Genomic DNA, 20,311 nt, shown 5'->3' with positions numbered 1-20,311 from the left:
GCCCTAATGGGGCCTCAATCGCCCCGAGGGGGGCGATACTGCCCACTTTTGGAAACACTGTTTTAACCCTTTATTTATCAAAGAAATGTACAAACATACAAATAGAGACAACTCTGCATCCAAGGTGAACATGACTGTCACATACTGGATGATGGGTTATTAAAAAAAAAAGTACAATGTGTGAGTAGGGAAATACCTATATATAAACACTTTTACATAAACGCAAATATAAATGGGGAGGGAAATTTATAGTTGAATATCAAATAGATGGGTGAAGGGGAGGGGGAAACAAAAAATTAAAAGTAACATCATTGTGGCAACGCATGGTGGGTGCATTTTAAATATCAAATTTAGAGATAATAAATATGATTTGAATAATTGAGCTACTGTCAGAAAGGCAAAATATTTAGAATGTTGATAAATATAATGGGAGAAAATCAATTACTTTAATTATTGTGAGGGGCGATTTCTTTAAAAAAAAACAGAAGACTAAAAGTGCACGGAGATATCATCAATAGACAATAAATATCTTTTGAGGTACTTGTGCGTGTAAAGAGAGGAAGCATTCCTAATTTCAATGGGCAGAGAGTTACAAAACTTAGGTATTAGGTAAGAGAGAAATGAAATTTTTTTTATGTTTCAGGCAAAGAATATGTAGCTTTACGCCTAGCAGAAGATCGAGTGGATATTAATGGTAGGGAGTATTGACGTTTAAAGAGAAGTAACAGGGATTTATAAAAATATAAGTATCTAAGTGGTAGAATTTCTATATTTTTGAAGAGAGTGATGGAAGGAGTATATTAGTATTAAAAATTAGCCTTATAATTTTCCTCTGTAGTGATATAATAGGTTTTAAGTTAGTCAAATAGTCACTACCCCAAATAGGTAAACCGTATAATAAGTAAGAATGGAATAGTGAGTAGTAGAGGGTGATTAAAAAAGAGCGATTATCAAAATATTTTAGGAAATAAAATTTATACATTGTAAATCTTAATTTTATTCGTAGATTATGAACATGGGATTTCCATTTCATGTCAGAGTCAATAAAAATACCCAGATATTTTATAGTATTCACTTGTTCTAATTTATGACAGTTACAATCAGTGTTAATGTTATATGCAGGTTTATGAATCATAAAGTCAATATTCAAGGCAGGAATGTTATGCAAAGAAAAGTTATAATATATTTAGTTTTCGAGATAGTAAGTTGAAGATCATTTGCATGGAAACCAGTCTCTAATTTTTATCATGTCAGAATTTACTGTAATTTGGAGAGATTCATAGGTAGCAGCAGAATAAAGTATGACTGTATCATCCGCAAACGTGATTATCTTGCCATCAATTTTTAGATTACATAAATCATTTATAAATACATTAAAGAGAAGGGGGCCAAGAACAGATCCCTGGGGGACTCCTCGGTTAACCCCTGAAGATTTACTGGAATGAGAGCCACATTTTACTCTCTGAGATCTGTTCGTCAGATATGACACTAAGAGATTTAGGGGGATGTCTCTAATTATCAATTTTACAAAGGAGTAAAATACTTAGGAGTAAAAGGAGTAAAAAGTACATACTTCCTTCAATATTACAAAGGAGTGCTGAAATGCGTGCTTACCCGGCTGACTAAGTATCTGGTTGCAGCCCTGGGGAAAAACCATAAATCTGCCTCTGGGCCTGGGTGGCACTGTTCTTTTATTTTTAATAACTTCCTCACCCCACAACACACAATTTTGTTCTTCTATTTATTTCCAATGGAGCCGCCCTTGAGGGTATGCGACTGGTGCGGCCGCACCGGCCTCACACACATTTACGGTCACAATAATTTCTTTCATGAATTATGAATTTTTATCAATTCTGGAATTGGAATTCTGATGAATTCTGGAATTCTGGATTTCTGAACTTTCATCATTTTTGGAATTCTGATCAATTCTGGATTTCTGAACTTTCATCATTTTTGGAATTCTGATCAATTCTGGATTTCTGAACTTTCATCATTTTTGGAATTCTGATCAATTCTGGATTTCTGAACTTTCATCATTTTTGGAATTCTGATCAATTCTGGATTTCTGAACTTTCATCATTTTTGGAATTCTGAATTTTGATAAATTCTGAACTTTCATCATTTTTTAAAATTCTGATCAATTCTGGATTTCTGAACTTTCATCATTTTTAGAATTCTGATCAATTCTGGATTTCTGAACTTTCATCATTTTTTAAAATTCTGATCAATTCTGGATTTCTGAACTTTCATCATTTTTTAAAATTCTGATCAATTCTGGATTTCTGAACTTTCATCATTTCTGGAATTCTGATCAATTCTGGATTTCTGAACTTTCATCATTTCTGGAACTCTGATCAATTCTAGATTTCTGAACTTTCATCAATTCTAGATTTCTGAACTTTCATCAATTCTAGATTTCTGAACTTTCATCAATTCTAGATTTCTGAACTTTCATCATTTCTGGAATTCTGATCAATTCTGGATTTCTGAACTTTCATCATTTTTGGAATTCTGATCAATTCTGGATTTCTGAACTTTCATCATTTTTGGAATTCTGATCAATTCTGAATTTCTGAACTTTCATCATTTCTTAAAATTCTGATCAATTCTGGATTTCTGAACTTTCATCATTTCTGGAATTCTGATCAATTCTGGATTTCTGAACTTTCATCATTTCTGGAATTCTGATCAATTCTAGATTTCTGAACTTTCATCAATTCTAGATTTCTGATCAATTCTGGATTTCTGAACTTTCATCATTTCTGGAACTCTGATCAATTCTAGATTTCTGAACTTTCATCAATTCTAGATTTCTGAACTTTCATCAATTCTAGATTTCTGAACTTTCATCAATTCTAGATTTCTGAACTTTCATCAATTCTAGATTTCTGAACTTTCATCATTTCTGGAATTCTGATCAATTCTGGATTTCTGAACTTTCATCATTTCTGGAATTCTGATCAATTCTGGATTTCTGAACTTTCATCATTTTTGGAATTCTGATCAATTCTGGATTTCTGAACTTTCATCATTTTTGGAATTCTGATCAATTCTGAATTTCTGAACTTTCATCATTTTTGGAATTCTGAATTTTGATCAATTCTGAACTTTCATCATTTTTTAAAATTCTGATCAATTCTGGATTTCTGAACTTTCATCATTTTTTAAAATTCTGATCAATTCTGGATTTCTGAACTTTCATCATTTTTTAAAATTCTGATCAATTCTGGATTTCTGAACTTTCATCATTTTTGGAATTCTGATCAATTCTGGATTTCTGAACTTTCATCATTTCTGGAATTCTGATCAATTCTAGATTTCTGAACTTTCATCAATTCTAGATTTCTGAACTTTCATCAATTCTAGATTTCTGAACTTTCATCAATTCTAGATTTCTGAACTTTCATCAATTCTAGATTTCTGAACTTTCATCAATTCTAGATTTCTGAACTTTCATCAATTCTAGATTTCTGAACTTTCATCAATTCTAGATTTCTGAACTTTCATCAATTCTAGATTTCTGAACTTTCATCAATTCTAGATTTCTGAACTTTCATCAATTCTAGATTTCTGAACTTTCATCAATTCTAGATTTCTGAACTTTCATCATTTCTGGAATTCTGATCAATTCTGGATTTCTGAACTTTCATCATTTCTGGAATTCTGATCAATTCTGGATTTCTGAACTTTCATCATTTCTGGAATTCTGATCAATTCTGGATTTCTGAACTTTCATCATTTTTGGAATTCTGATCAATTCTGGATTTCTGAACTTTCATCATTTTTGGAATTCTGATCAATTCTGAATTTCTGAACTTTCATCATTTTTGGAATTCTGATCAATTCTGAATTTCTGAACTTTCATCATTTTTGGAATTCTGAATTTTGATCAATTCTGATCAATTCTGGATTTCTGAACTTTCATCATTTCTTAAAATTCTGATCAATTCTGGATTTCTGAACTTTCATCATTTCTTAAAATTCTGATCAATTCTGGATTTCTGAACTTTCATCATTTCTTAAAATTCTGATCAATCCTGGATTTCTGAACTTTCATCATTTTTGGAATTCTGATCAATTCTGAACTTTCATCATTTTTGGAATTCTGATCAATTCTGAACTTTCATCATTTTTGGAATCCTGATCAATTCTGAAAAAATTTATTTCATTTTAATTCTGAATTTCCGTGATTTTCATTTTCGGATTTCCCTCTTTCACAGAAGAGAAAAAGACAAGGGTGAGGACGGGGTCGGGGGGGGCTGTTATTTTCCCACCGTGCCCTGGGTCTGGTAAGGGCGTTCTTTCCCGCTTCACTTCGTGACGATACAAAAGATTCGTTATTTCCGAATCTCTTCGGTAGATGGCAGGCGATACATCCGAGCCTCCAGTCGAATTCCTTCCCTCCTTCCACCCCTCTTCGCGCAGGCACCTGAGAGCAATAGACTCGCCCACCTGTTCCCATAGCAACGCATACAGTCGCGCGCGTTCCTTTTAACCAAGCGGGGGGAGAAAAAAAAAGCAACAGAAGAGCAGGCAGTGGCGACAACCACCACCGCATTTGCGCGCCGTGCGAAGTGGAGCGCTCTCGGTACTGTGCGAATTTTCGTCCGCGACGCGCAGTTGATCAATAATACTACTGTGTACAGTCGTGGCCGCCAATATGGCCGTTTCCAATTTCCGTATATAATTACTATTCGGTGAATTCAGTATAAAATTGTGGAGAAATTTTAGTGGTTTTTTTTTTTCTCCATCAAATTTGACGGATACTTGGAGAGAAATAACAGGACTGTGCGAGAGATATGACGACTACTACGACAAGCTGGAGGATTGGAAATTATAATTATTGGATTATCATGCCATGGGATTAAAATCATGGAGAAGGTAATTGATTTTCAATTTGTGAGAAGAAGAAAAAAAAATGATTTCAAGTGTATATCATGTTAACATGAGTGATATCATGAACTGTATTGCGTATCTTGGGATTATTGACGCTTTCCTGGTCTGATCCTAGCTGAAATGGATTTCTAATAATAATTACGATTTCATGTAATTTTCATGTGTTCATACGCTACGTGATACCCAGGCGCTGCCGGGTTTCCTCGATACACTGGGTGTATTGAAGGAGTGAACAACCATTGTAAGGGAGTAAACATGTCTGAAACGCATCGTTTGGGAACCACCAAAAGCAATTGTTGAGGCCCGAGAACCATTGTTGCCCAGATCTGAAGAAGTTTAGAAGCAGCCCATCGTTCAAGTTGCTTCTAAACTTCTTCAGATCGTAAAAAAATTGGCATAGTATACCAAACAGGACATAGCCCATCGTTCAAGTTATGTCCTGTTTGGTATACTATGCCAATTTTTTTACGGAGATCGGTCTAGAATTGTAGATTTGTATATAGCAAGGGTACTTAACCTTTAGGGGAGTGCGGGGTGCACTTCATTGGTTTGAAAACGGGTCGCGGGGCACTTAAGTGGTCTCGGAGAGCGCTGCTGGTCACTTGAGGGATCTCTAAACGAGCCGCAAGCTGATTGAGTGATCTGGAACTGTGCCGCAGGTCACTTTAGTGATCGGCCCATGTACCGCGGGTCCGTAAAGTGATTCGTAAATATGTCGTGGGGCCACTTAAGAGATTGTTTACATGCCGCTCAGTTCATTTTTACAAAATTAGGTTTGAACTCGTGGGTTACATCTAGCCCATGGGACATGGGTTGAGCATGTATGGTGTAGCCTAGAGAACACACACACGTACAGAAAATCAATTTTATATATGAACTATATCTTTATATAGATTATTTCAATTAAATATCAACATGAAGGACTTGATGGACAACATTGAATGTGTGACATGGGACGGAAAAGCACGTGATTTTCACCTAATTCTTTGTTTTGGTATTGGGGGAAATGGGGGGGGGGTCTAATTTAATCTATGCATTGAAAGTTTTCAATAGGGCCGCCCCACCCCCTCTCCTACATTATCGTTCCTCCATTAAGGGCCCTCCCCCAGTCTATTTTGATGGTTGGCTATGTGATTTCTTAGTTACTGATGCAGTTATGGATCCATTATGATGCTTCGAAGGGAACGATTGATGGTCACTATTGTCCTGTTCATAAGGGACAGACCAATTTTTCCTGTGGTTATTGGGCTCAGAAGGCAGGTGATAGTGAATATCAGTTCCTCCATCTGGGTCGGATCCGCGCCTGGACTCCGTGTTCCTCAGGGCCGTAACTAGGATTTTTGTGGGGGGGGGGGGGGCAAACATTATTTTGCCTCCCTCCACCATAGCGAAATTCGATGATTTTATAACGGTATTTTTGATCTTTCCTAAAATTTATTACCTCTTGAAGTTAGCTGCGTGGGGCAGCGTTCCTCTATTGTATTTCCTGCCCTGGTGGTCCTCATCAGGGCCAGTATTTAGCTTCTTTCATGCCTCTCTCGAGAAAATCCTGTTTACATCTATGTTCATACCCTACACCTCATAGCTCTGAGTCGTGTGTATCAAATGCGTCAAGATCGCTTTGCTTGCAGAATTCTTAAATCCATGCTCTTGGTCAGTAGTTCCCAATCTGTAGAGGGTGTGCCACTGGGGGGTACGTGAAAAATAATCGTCAATGTCAGAAAAAAACTGAAATAAGTAAAAGCGAGATAACCATGACGTAATGCACAAATAAGTGCTTAAGCTTCCTACGCAATTCTGGGAGTTCAGAAGGTCTTCTGTGCAAATCTGGTGATGCACAAGTCTCCCACGCATTTTCAAAGGTACACAAGCCTCCTGCGTATTTATTTTTCAAGGGGTGCGTAAGCTTCCCGCGTACTTTTTCAAGGATTGCGTAATCCCCCGACTCATTTTTTCAAAGGGTACGCAAGCCGTCTACGCTTTCTTGTAAGGGCACAAGTCTCCTGCGTATTTTTTCAAGAGTTTCTTCTACGCATTTCCAATGGTTAGGACAGTGTTTCTCAAACTTCCCTCACCTGTGGCTTCTTTGCCAGTCAACATTCGCCGACGGCTTCCCAGGATAGTCTAACATAAAACTACAAAGTACCGAACAAGCACGTGGAATATTGGCAGCTGGCCGGGACGCCCCTGACAAAGGTTGGTGTCACCCCAAGGATCCGTGGCGCACACATTAAGAATCACCTAGGAAGTCACAATCCCTAAACCTAAACATTTCTCGAGAACTATTTCTATCGTCATTTATCACAATCATCTCGCGGAAACCTGGCGATTTCTTCTGTCGAAAAACGCCACTACGTGTTGCCCATGACGTAATGGAAGTGGCGAGGGGCCGAGGGCTCCAGCTCTCTATAAATTTACTTTGGAGGGGCCCACTATGAAAAATAAGGGCCTAGGGGCCTCACCAGCCAAGATAAGTCTAGGACCCCGGCTCCAGGATGTGGGGGGGGGGGGGGGAGAGGTGTCATGAGATTATCTATTACAGTATTTAGAGTTTTTGATAATTCTTAGGAATTGATGTCAATTTCTTTGTAAGTTTCGGTCCAAGATGCTGTAATATCTCTTCGCGTCTATCTCTAAAAATACGCAAATTTCCCCCCCCCCCCACAAAAAAAAAAAAAAAAAAAAAAAAAAAAATCCAAATCGGAAATTTTGCATTTATTCTCAAAATTTTTTTTTCAAGTTGAGAATTTTGATCATTCATAAAAAAATTTCAAATCAAAAATTTTGCATTCTCCCTCAAAAATATTTTGCAAATAAAAAATTTTGTATTCATCCGCAAAAATATTTTAGAAAAAAAAAAAAAATTCATCCGTAAAAATATTTTTTAAATAAAAAAATTTTGCATTAGTCTGCAAAAATATTCCTGAATCAAAAAAAAAAAACATTGCATTCATCCGCAAAAATGTTTTTCCAAAACAAAAATACATTCATCCAGGGCAAACATTTTTGCAAATAAAAAATTTTGCATTCATCAGCAAAAACGAACTAAACCAAAGACAATTTCTTTTTGCAGTTTAATTACACGGCCAAATTATTGAAGTAATTTACTTAATCGAAAGTTCTGGAATCCAATTTTCACTTAAGAAGTGTAAATTATCAAGCGAGAAATTGTTAAAAATCCAATTTTTTGCATTTATTCATCGAAAATGACGTATTTTGCATTTATAGCATCTATTTCGCTAATACGAAAATTACGTATCGCTATCTATTTCGTAATTGGATCACGAAAAGTATCGAAATCGATTGAGTGTTCTGTGACCTCATCACTTGATGGAAAAAAAATAAATAAATGCAAGTTCATCGTTTCGTTTATTACCTCTCGTTGCATTTATTATTACCATTACGTGCGATTTTACAAGTCTCGGCGACCGACGCGACGCCTGGAGCGCAACGTTGCGTTCGCTATGCTTTCTCGCGAATTCGCGTACTCATTTACTTTCTTGAGACACCTTCGGGGTCTTCATTTATGGATCGAGGGATGATGGATCATTTCATCAAGATGTCTTCGGTTATTTAATGGGGGGGGGGGGGAATATCTAATCGATGTTCTGTTTGTATTTAGGGTGTCCTCTGATCACCCGTGGATCGGTACTTTGCTCCTGTTTCGAGTCCGTGACTAGAATGGAATGATTGCCATCGTCACCTTTTTCATCAGGGGTCGATGACGCTGTTGTTGTTGCCAATGCGATTCCGATAAGCGTGTTCGGTCGAAATCCGGGCCATACTGGTTATTATGTATATGGAAATTCACCTTCAATTCGAGTTCTACGCAAATGTTTCATGATTTACAAGGTGGAGAGGTCAGCCATGGGCTAATCAGAACTGCAACTCTGCTAGCTTTCGGGGATTCTGGAATGCAGCCAAATTATGAATATTCTTGTATAAACTGGACCTGATTTATTTTCAATCACCGAGTGTAATTCACTTCCAGTTGCTCCCAATCGGTCTAGGAATGGCTATTTCTAGACATGTCTGAAGACCACTGCACGCTATTCGGACGTGACGTGAGAGTAGCGTGCAGTAAGGCGACTTTAAAGAAATATTCTAGTGGCTCTGTAGTGTGTAGCGGCTTTAAGGGAGTGCTTCAGCTCAACCCCATAGACTTATTTACATTCCACAACTCTGTCTCTCCAATTTTATGAGTGTACTGGTTTCCTAAATGGCTGCATCTGAATTGCTTTAGTGGTATGTAAATCCCGCTACACACGTTCAGGTTTGCCTGCGGAGGTATAGCTGAACAGTTCAGTGCATCCACACCATTCAGGTATACATGTAAAGGTATGTCGAATGAAGAAAAAAAAATTCCAGTCAGCCCCCCACCCTTGTCGGGGGAGGGATGCCTGAACATGTGAGCGACCTTTACAGAGCATGTGAATTTAATATACGTTCGCATGTCTATTCTTTCGTGGATTAGGCATCTGCAATCTGTTACTCAGTAGCACCGCTGTGCTCTTCCATACACATGCTAGTTGCATTCGAGGATTTGTTTATCTGAAGTCAGCTGACACTGTCAGGTATACCTGTATATTTCGGCGTATCCACACCATTTAGGTATATTTTTAAAAATACGTCGAATGAAGAAACCAATCCGCGCAGGTATTCGGTGTACCTGTACAGGCAAACGTGATTAGGGAGCCTTACATGCTTACCTGAACATGTGGGGGTGACATCCAGTATAACTGTACAGGCAAACCTTGTACCTGTGTAGTGGCCTTAAGTTTGACATTGAGTTCCAATGAGGTACTCTTCTGATAAGTGCTGACGATTCGAAAGAAAAAAAGTAAAAAGACCCCCCCCCCCCCCTGTCGTGTACCCCTTAGGTCGGTGTGATGCAGGGATCGAACCTGCGGATTGCGTGCCCTCTACGTACAGTAATTCGTAACAGAACCAAAGACTTTATTGGCCCGGGTCTCGATCCTCGTCATAACTTAAAGAGTAAGAACATTTTAAGGTCTATTCTGGAAGCTTATCAAATACGCAGCACCGCATGTTTATTTTGGACAGTCTGCGAAAGTTTATGAAAGAGTGTGGGGGGGGGGGGTCCCCGATGCCAGGATCATACTAGGATAGCGAAAGCACGAGAAGATGTTTATTCCATCCACCTTGTTTTTCCACACTCCGGTGGTTGTAGAAAGTCCATAAGTAATTGCTTCTTTAGTTATTAGACGCATAAAATTGCCAAAGGCGCGCGCATTTCATCCTTTTCCACCTGAATATATCTCACTCAGTGATGATGTTTTTTCCGAGGAATGTCACTTGGTGATTGACGTCCCTGTAGTGGTTTTTTTTTGTAAATATTTATTTCTCCCCCCCCTCCCTGCGTGTTGCCAGTTTAAGTAATCCTTGAGCAGCGCACGTATGAGCATATTTTACTTCTCAAGGACTCGAATGTTGTTATTACGACACATTCTACTGTAACGTCAATGACGAAATCCCCATTTGATTTTATATTCGGCTTCCGTGTTCGAACCTCCTCCGTCATTTTTCTGTTTTTAATTATTATCCTTGTATTGATTTTGATGATTTTTAGTTTTCCCCCATTGGAAAAACTGAGGTGGGTGATGACATTTTGAATTTGCATAAAAGATTCCTTTGCAACAATTGACGATTTCTGATGTCATTTTTTCTTGTTGATATTTATTTGATGGATCATGAATGTTAGTGATTGTTATTATTCAGTTTCAATTGAAAATATTTCCTCGTGTAGTTTTATGAGCTTTACTGAATGGCCATTTTCTGTTCTCTACGAGGTTCCGATTTAGGAGTGAGGAAACTCTTCTTGAAGTCCAACTGTCCGTCTCTAAGGCCGGTATTACACTATAAAAGTTTTCTAAAAGTCATTTTATAAACTTTTATAATAAAAACTTTAATCAAAGTTGAAAAATCCAACCAATAAGCATATTGGTTACATTCGAGCAAATGTAACTGATGATGTTATTGGTATGTGTGCATTTTTCAAGTTTTAGAAAAGAACTTTTATCAAACTTGAAAAATTCAACCAATAGGCGGATCAGTTAAGTTCGCTCGAATGTAACGGATGTGCTTATTGGTTGGATTTTTCAAGTTTTATAAAATAATTTTTATCAAACTTTTATAGTGTAATACCAGCCATAGGCAGGGATTACACTATAAAAGCTTTATGAAAGTTCATTTATAAAACTTGAAAAATGCAACCAATAAGCACACCGGTTGCATTTGCTGGAATGTAACCGATAACTTTATTAGTTGAATTTTTAAAGTTTTATAAATGAACTTTTATTATGTAATCCCGGCCTTAGGCCAAAATCACACTATAAAAGTTTTATATAAAAGCACTTTTATATAAAAACTTGAAAAATGCAACCAATAAGCCCATCGGTTGCATTCGAGTGAATGTAACCAATGGGCTTATTGGTTGTTTTTTTTCCCCAAGTTTTGGGAAAGATATTTTATCGAACATGTATAGTGTAATTTTTGCCTAAGTGATAGTTTGTTGAAAATTCCTACGAAATTCCATTGTTATAACTTAGAACAGTGGTTCCCAAACTGTTCTACGACAAGTCTTAGTGCTAAGATTGAAAGATTAATGTGGACCGGAGGTGCTAAACCTTTTCAGTCCGCGGGCCGGGTATGCGATACTGCTACCGCTCGCGGACCAGAAACGTATTGCTAAGAAAATTACATAAATAATCATCATTTGCTGTCAGATTCCCCCCCCCCCCCTTTTTTTTTTTTTTTACCTCGCTCACTCGGGCAGGGTCTTAACCCCATTATGGGGCACCAGACAAAGTGATGATCTCAGGGTTCATACCTAGTTCGAAGTACCTGTGTAAAAATGCACGTACTTACTCCGTAATCTCAAAAACCCATAGTACCAACTGCCATTATGATGAAGCTCCTATGCATTTTAAGCTCCGGCCATGGCCGATTGGACGTGCGCATTAATATAATGACGGTGCATAATTCTTGACGGCCGAATATCTATGTACATAAAATTGATATTTTGTCTGTGTGTATGTTCTCTATACAAATCCACAATTTTAGATCTATCGTCGCCAAATTTTGCATATTTAACAAACGGGACCCGAATTGAACGATAGGCTACTTTAAAAGTTTGTCAAACGCCCGAAATGGGTAAAGAAACTGTCGGAAACAATGGATCCTGGGCCTCAGCAATCATTTTCGGAATATTTACTTTCGTTAGCGTGGTTCTCAAACAATGGGTTTCGGACATGTACATGCCTTTACAATGGTTTGTCCCGTCTTTAATCTTGCCAATATATGTATACTTTATGTATATAGTATATGCGCCTTTATAATGGTTTGTCACTTTTTCAATCCTCCCAGTAATTGAAGAAAACCCGGGCAGCGCCGGGTATTAAAGCTAGTAATTACACACAAATTTGGGATCTTATCTTTCGTGGGATCGTTTTCTCGTTTCGATAGAATTAGGTTTTATTGAAACGACCGATTATGACCGAAAGTGTTGGAGGCACCCCGATATCAGGCTTTTTTGTCTTATATGAAAGAAGTTTTACAAGACAATGATTATCATTTTCGCAACCCTGTTATCAACAACAAGTGGCGCTGCTGGTAAACAATCACATTTCATTTTTCTTGTCGGGTGATAAGTATCCAACTTTGTGATTGATGTTTCGTGATCTTTTTCTCCTTCTGTCCTATCGACAATGGATTTCTTATAAAAATGCAAGCACAAAGGCCACAACTGGCGAATTGCCCAATGAGGTGGCTGAAAAAAATAAAAATCCCATAAAAATATGGATGCCAAATACTGTATATAACAAAAAATAAAGTAACGAAATGTATATAAAAGCATACCTAACTTCAGAAAAAAAATAATTAATTCCATATAATTACATTGCCCTTAGTATGGATAGCTGCTTCTCGATTTATCCTAATGTTTATCGTAGCAGTTGATTTACGGTGTTATTAATAACTCGTGGTCCAGCCCATCCACATCCCGTTGAAAATTCGATTCAATAGCTCTTTATTGGTTTTTTTTCTTCGAGTTTTGTAAAAGATCTTTTAAGAAACTTTTATAGTTCAATCCCGGTCTTGAAAAAATTGTGTTTCTCAGAAATTATTTTTTAAGTCACAAGCGGACAAATTTATGGATTGGATTAGTCTCTCGAATCCATCAGGTCACTTATTAAGTTCCGTAGTATGTGGGTAGTGCAGGGCAGTAATAACGTTGCCTGTAGGAGTCCTATGTTTACGCATAATTAGTTTTACCTGCAGGGCTCCAAAGCATTTCTACTGTGGTCTCGTAGTTATAAACCCCATTCTCTTTTGTGTTGAAATTTAAAAAAAAAACAAAAGCATTAAACGTGTATGCGTAGAAAGTATCTACATCTTATTAGCATCAAGATAATACTATCCGGTTCTCAAAATTTAAATTCAGGTTTTCAAAAAGTGGTCAGCAAATTTCAAGACAAGACAAGTATCTTACATTTCATATATATGACCGTGAACAAGTGATACAGAGCGTCAGATCAAATAATGTTCAAATTTTAGATCTACATCTCCTTCATCATGGGTTTTCACTACTAACGTGAAAATTTTTAATTAGGCCTTATTCTTATTCAATTTTATCCATCCACCCCCCATTTTTTTCCCCCAGATAATTGCAGCCCTCAGATTTTCAAAATCTCCTTCCAGTGAGCCCTTCAGCCATTACGCAGGATCGGTCAATCATTATTGTAGCATCATTCCTAAACAATCATGGTTGTTCCCCCCCCCCCTAGACAATGTTTTCAATAAAAAATCTGTCCTTATTTTCTTATCAAAATCTATGATAAATTATCAAATCAAAAAATACATATGTTTTCTATGTGTGAAAATAAAATATGCTTAGATAATATAGTAATTAACTTTCTTACCACTAAAGAAAAGAATAAATGTTCTCTATATACGAAAAATAAAAGACACAACATTCCATAGTAATTAATCTCATACTATTAACTAAAAATATTGTACACCAGTAATATGTACACTTCTTGTACTACTATATATATGAATTCGAGGAAGCCTGCTAAAATCGCACCATAATCTAGCTTAAATTGTTGTTGAAGGATAAGGCAGAATGGCGTTTTTGAGAACTAATTCTCCGGGTCTAATTTATCCCTCCCGTGTAGGGACATCGGGAAAAAATTTCAGACCCGTGGGCTCTCTCGGCTTGAGCCTTATGTAGAAGATCTTGATTACCGAATCAATTGTCGGGCTACTCGACAAAGTGCTGGTGAGTATACTTTTGAATAACCACAGCACCGACGCTTGGCCCGAGTGGCGCACTGTGAAGGTTACCGTCAAGGTGTACGGGTTCAAATCCAATAAGGAACAAGTTCTTTACTTGCTGAACCTTGGGCGACCACCGATAGATGGCACCTTCATTTCCCACCCAATTTCAATGGTTGGAAATTGTCGTATGCGCTGTGTAACAGGAGTTGGTGAGCGGTAAAGTAGCACCGACGCTTAACGAGGGTTTGGATGAGTCTGATTTAACGATGGGGGGGGGGGGGGCTTCGACAATTCTGTGATTTAAGAAAAAGCTTCGATGAGTCTGTGATTAAACAAGTGAGTTGTGTGATTAAACAATGGCGCTTGTGATTAGGCGAGGGCTTCATGATTCGGGCTCTGACTAGTTAAACGATTAAGCAGGGGCTTCGATGAGTCCGCGATTAGACTGGACGAGTCTTGCGCATCCACAGCACGTTTGCTCAAGTGCATAAAATGACCCCAATGACCCTAGCGATGGGAGAAAGAAGGCCCGAGATGTAAATTTGAACAACCATGAGAGACAACATCCCATTCAAAAACATACCGTTAGAAGACTAATGTCACCCGAAACGCACCTGACTTCCGCGTTGGTTCTGTATTATTTTGAATAAAAGCCATGCTATATTATAAATAATTCCATCATCTAGTATGGTTTAATGAGAACGTCATTTATGGCTCTTTATGTCTAATCCGTTGAAGAGTCTTTCCCGTAATTATGGGGGTTATGACACGCATTTGCATGCATTCATCACCGCCGCCACGATCATCATCATTACGGAAGGGTCTCTCTCTCTCTCTCTTTCATACGTGGAATTGTTCTGTGTTCTATTCCTTGGTGCACGTGCACAAGGAACTTCTTCGACGAACTCGCTTCCTGGAAGAAAAGTTTTTGTTGTGAATTTAAAAAAAGAGCCCGATAGTTGGCGTCCTTTTGGCATCGAACCAAAAAAATGAGCGTGAAATTGTCGGCGTTTTTTTTTTTTTGGGTTTCCATTATTTGGTGCGTGTTTTTCTTTAAGTGTTTCCGGCTGTTGAGGAGCAAGGAGTTGAAAAAAAAAAAAAAAATTAGGCATTGGTCCAGGCCTGTTTTTAGTTCTAAAAGGGGTTTATGGAGCTGTTTCTGTTCGACTTGGATCTGTGATAGAATTAATTAAATAGGCCTACGCGGCCCGAAATAGGTTTCTTGTCGGTGTGTGGGGTAATGAGAGGGTTCCTGAAATCAAGGTTTTTTTTTTTTTTACCTGGCTGGAAAGTGTCTGCCTACAGGTTTGTATGCTCACTTCCGAAAATCCCGGTACCGAACGTTCGCGAGGCTCCCTATGCACTGTATACTTGAGCCAGGCCAGCACCTCCTAGAGCTAGAGGGGGCCTCCTTTATCTCTAGGACGTGCTGCTGGCCAGGCCCATGCATTGAAACTGCCATGCCTGAACCACGTCATCAGGATTGGAAGCGATTTTTTTTTTGGATGCGAGACCACGTCCTGGAATACGTCTGGAGAAGTCCACGGAGTGCTCTTCCCTCTAGACACGAGTCAGCTGAGTTCAATTTTGCAGGTACGTCCATCGGAATGGATGGATGCAGGTAATCGGCCAGCAGTTGCACGTACCGAGACGAATCGGGAGTTGGTGGCTGATAACGCCAGAAGTACCAAACTTGGCCGGAATCACAACACTATGAAAGTTTTAGGAAAGTACTTTTATAAAACTTGAAATATGCAACCAATAAATGTATCGGTTGCATTCGAGGGAATGTAACCAATAGTCTTGAGTGTTTTTCAAGTTTTGTAAAAGATCTTTTATCAAACTTTTATAGCGGAATCCCGGCCTCAGTCATTTGGACCTGGTATAGTTTTATCCTGGTGTAAAGCAGCAACGGCCCGGAATACAGGGTTCGGGCTTCTCGTAGTTTTATCGTGCTTGCAGGATCCACGGCTTGATAAAATTCTATTCCACACGCAGGACGCACGCCCTCCACGAATTCTATAATGATGCCGAGATCCTCGACCTCGCAGAGTTCTTTCCCGTGCACAGGATTCATAGCCTTAGGCGATATATTCCATATTCATATCCATTTCTACCCTATATTGCAGGATCCATGGCCTCGAGCAGTTCATTGCTATTCTTTCTATATTGCAGGAGCCACGTCTGGAGACAGTTCTTTTCTACCCGTTCACAGGATCCGTGGTTTCATGAAGTTCTTTCGCGCACAGGGTCCACGGCTTTGGGAAATTCTGTCCAGGCACATATGACCTCTTACATTTCTACACCGCTTGTAGGATTCATGGCCTCTCGAACAGTTCATTTCTGCCCAACATAGTAGGATCCAAACCCCGAGCAGTTCTTTTCTATTCTATATTTCAGGTGACATGCCCTCCAGGTAGTTCTTTCTCATTTCGATTGTAGGATCCATGGTTTCGCAAAGTCCTTTCAAACACGTATAGGATACATAGCTTTGTGAAGTTATACTCCATCTGTAGGATCCACGGCTTCGTGCAGTTCTATCCTGGCACAAGATTCATAGTATCGTACAATTCCATTCCGCTTGCAGGATCCGTGGCCTCGTGCGGATCATTTCTATCTATATTGTAATATCCGTGGTGGTGTGAATTTTTACCATCCATGAGGGATCCATGACTTTGTGGGGAATCGGTCAAAGCCGTCCAAATCTCCAGCGTGGCTTCGTTAACCGCTTATATCCCTATCTTGGGACAGAGTGAGAGTCATGTTCTGGTTTGGTGGTGGTCGTCAAGGAGACATAGTTGGTTTTGGAACGCGCTGGTGAATGGCCGCGCTTGTTGTTGAGAGATTTTTATATTAATTTACAATGTGGACCTGCCTTATACATTTTAAATAAAAGATATCTTTATAAAAGGTGTCACTCCGCCTGCCATCCACCGCCTATAACTTCATATGGTTCAATCCTGGCTTGCAGGATCCATAGTACAGTCCCTCTGGGGACGGTGTGAACCATGTTCCGGTCAGGTGCGTGTGAATTATGTGGCATTTAATGCATACAGAATCATTCTCTGCTCAACAGTGACGCCGGAGGTGCTGTGGGTGCTCGAGCACCACCCACGGAACTGACCCACAAATCAAAATTTCGTTGCTTGGAACCCCGAAGGCGAGCACCCACTGTTTCGAAACATTTCCGACGCCCCCGCCTCTCAATTCAACATTTTATAAATTCATTAAAAGGAATTACAGAACATCAAAAACGACGCTTTACACGATTTCTTGCGCTATTGGAGGAGGAGTGGCCGCCGCCATTGTAGCAATCATTCACGCCACTGATCACACGCGGATCAATATCTCGAACCTCCGATCACCTGGTTAAGGAAAAGAAAAAAGAAGGTTGGCTTCGTACGGAATTTTCGTTCATCCCAGCGCCATTCCGATCATTTTTTTTTTCTTTTTCGGGATTCTACTCAAATCGATCGATTCCAGTGCCGATGAACTCGACATTTTTTTTTTAGGAATTTCCGCGCAGAAAAGACTTTTTAAAAAAAAAAAAAAAAAAAGAGAATTTAAGAATAAATCTGATCCTCCATTTTTTTGTATTTAGAGGAATTCCTATAACCGTAAAAGAGAATCGGTTCCCGCGACACGCGCCGTGAATAAATAAAATCGGAAAAAAGTAAATAAGAGTTTAATCGGAATCGTTGCTTTTGGCGGAATTTCGCCGCAAAAGACGTTTTTTTTTTGTTGTTTTTTTGGGGATTTTTCCTCTTCACCATCAAAAGAATTTTCTTTTGCGCTTCATTAAATTCAGACAAGCTTCTTATACACGTACTGAGGAGAAATCGACAGCTAGGAACCATCCATTATTTATGAAGGGTTCCTGCGGTGTGTTCAAAGCATTTTCCCCCCCGTGTTCATATGAATACTTATTCTGTTAACTGTCTGATAAAAAAAATTGTTGGTATTATAAATAGTGCTTCTTTGGTGTCTATTCAACTGCCGAGTTGTGCGCTCAAGTTCGACGCGTCTTTGTGGGTTGGAATCTCTGTGAGAGGCATGGACGAATAGCAATTCCGGAATATCTTGTGTCCGATTAAGGCCGCGACTAGATCATAGGACAGCCGGAGCAAGAATGAGTGTTGGCGCACTCTTAACCTAATTCTGACCTCGCGATTACAATTCGTGACCAAATAGCACAATTCTTTTTGGAGCATTGAGAATGCGAGTGGTTAAAAGTCCAGATTTGGTTGATGTGTACCTAGTCACGTAAAATAACTATAAGAATATTATGGTACTTAGAAATGTGTGAAGTGGTTGCAAGCTCATGCATTTAGAAAAGTCCTCTCCACTTGTCAATACAAGATTCATTGAAGGACTGGTTATTTGTGGAGATGAAGATTACAAGGAAGAAAATTCATCACTGCCCCCCCCCCCCACGGGGACTCGAACCCCGGTCTCTCGCTTGCCGGACGAGTGCTCTACCATCTAAGCTATGTCTTTCGACACTAAGCGGTGCCTTTCAACACATATATACGCTCCAAGGTTGAAATATTCTATCTGCTTCCATAGCTTAGATGGTAGAGCACTCGTCCGGCAAGCGAGAGATCGAGTCCCCGTGGGGGCAGTGATGAATTTTCCTCCTTGTAATCTTCATCTCCACAAATCACCAGTCTTTCAATGAATCTTGTATTGCAAGCTCATGCTGATACAATAGCCTAGGAGGGACGTTCAAGTATTACGTCAGCAAAATTTTTGGCCATCTTTGACCCCCCCCCCCCTACTCCCGTCAGCAAAATTTCGTCAGCTCTGTCCCCTACCTCCTAATGCATATTGGTGGGATCAGAGACGTGAGCCCCTCCCCAGACGATCAAAAACTCATTTTTGATCACTTGTCCTTCATCGACCAGACCAGAATAGAATTTAGAGCCGATTCCCATCCTTTTGGGGACGACTGTCGGCATACGAACTGGCCAAGAAGGCCTATGCAGAGTGGAAAATGGGAAAAGAAAAAGAAGGAACAATTGGGATTTCATCGTCAGACTTGTCCATCATCATCGCACGGAAGAGGTCGCAATTGAAACACGCTCGGACTCAAATCATCATTAAGCTAATCCTCCTATGAAATCTGAACGAGCGTTTCATTACACGCGCACGTCGAGTTGCACTCTTTGGTAGCTTCAGTGTGCTCGCGAGCAACAGGTTGAAGATCGTTTTTTAGAATGTGGCTCGCTCTCGTGTTTACGTTAAAAAAAAGAAGAGTCTCTTCTGCTGATGACATGACAGCGAAGCAAGCGGGTCATGTCTTGGGCCTGTCGTACAAAGTACACCCAGGACCATGTCTCTAATTGTTCACGGTCGGCCGCTTATCTTTTGTGTGTGTCTATCTCTCTGCCGTGATTAGATAACGACGACGAGGCTTCTTCTTCCGTCCGTATTAAGGGGGGTCATTCAAGTATTACGTCAGCATCGAGGGGGGGGGGGTTTCGGATTTGCTGACTTTTGATGACAAGGGGGGAGGGGGTTTGGAGGTTGCTTACGTCATCAACCACCCCTTTTTGAAGATATGAAATAATCTAAGCTGCTGACGAAATTTTGCTGAGGGGCCATTCAAGTATTACGGCATCATCGATGGGGGGGGGGGGGTTGTTCCGATTTGCTGACTTTTGATGACAAAGGGGGAGGGGGGTTTTGGATAATGCTTACGTCATCAACCACCCTTTGTGAAAATATGAGTTAGGGTTCAGAGCTGATGACGAACTTTTGCTGCCAAGGGGGGAGGGGGGGGGGGTCAAACAAGGCTAAAAATTTGCTTACGTAATACTTGAACGGCCCCTGACGGGGGAGGGGGTCAGTGTTTTACTGACTTTTGCTGACAAGGTGGAGGGGGGGGGTCAAAAATGACTGAAAATCTGCTTACGTAATACTTGAATGGTCCCTAACAAGAAACGAAAAAGCCAACGTTTCGCAAACCTCGAAGACATTTCTCACACAACTCAATTTTCGATATAATTCCAGTTAATTGTCCGCCACCGCGGAGGCTTCATGAGGAATGTTCAGAGACATCTTCGTCGCCCCCCCCCCCCCACGCAAGTTATGACGATGACGATGAAAAGAATGCGTT

General features: G+C 39.6%; 1 protein-coding gene across 4 annotated transcripts in view; it reads left to right on the top strand.

The window, feature by feature from the left end:
- Positions 1-4,518: 4,518 nt before the first annotated feature.
- The window catches only part of LOC149065001 (uncharacterized), a 145,776-nt gene continuing 129,983 nt past the window's right edge, over positions 4,519-20,311 (top strand). For 2 of the 4 annotated variants that reach the window (XM_089254925.1, XM_089254924.1), the window contains exon 1: positions 4,519-4,881. In XM_089254925.1, the coding sequence (XP_089111051.1) occupies positions 4,873-4,881 (9 nt within the window). In that variant the 5' untranslated portion in view covers positions 4,519-4,872. The remainder of the gene's footprint in view (positions 4,882-20,311) is intronic. The other 2 variants (XM_089254928.1, XM_089254926.1) reach the window with 1 other exon arrangement.

Source organism: Pholcus phalangioides, unplaced genomic scaffold (assembly GCF_987345545.1).
Source record: "Pholcus phalangioides strain wild (caught in Gottingen) unplaced genomic scaffold, Ppha-v1.0 ptg000042l_1, whole genome shotgun sequence".
NCBI lineage: Eukaryota > Metazoa > Arthropoda > Arachnida > Araneae > Pholcidae > Pholcus > Pholcus phalangioides.
Note: the sequence above shows the minus strand (reverse complement) of the source record. Positions and strands in the feature narration are given on the sequence as shown.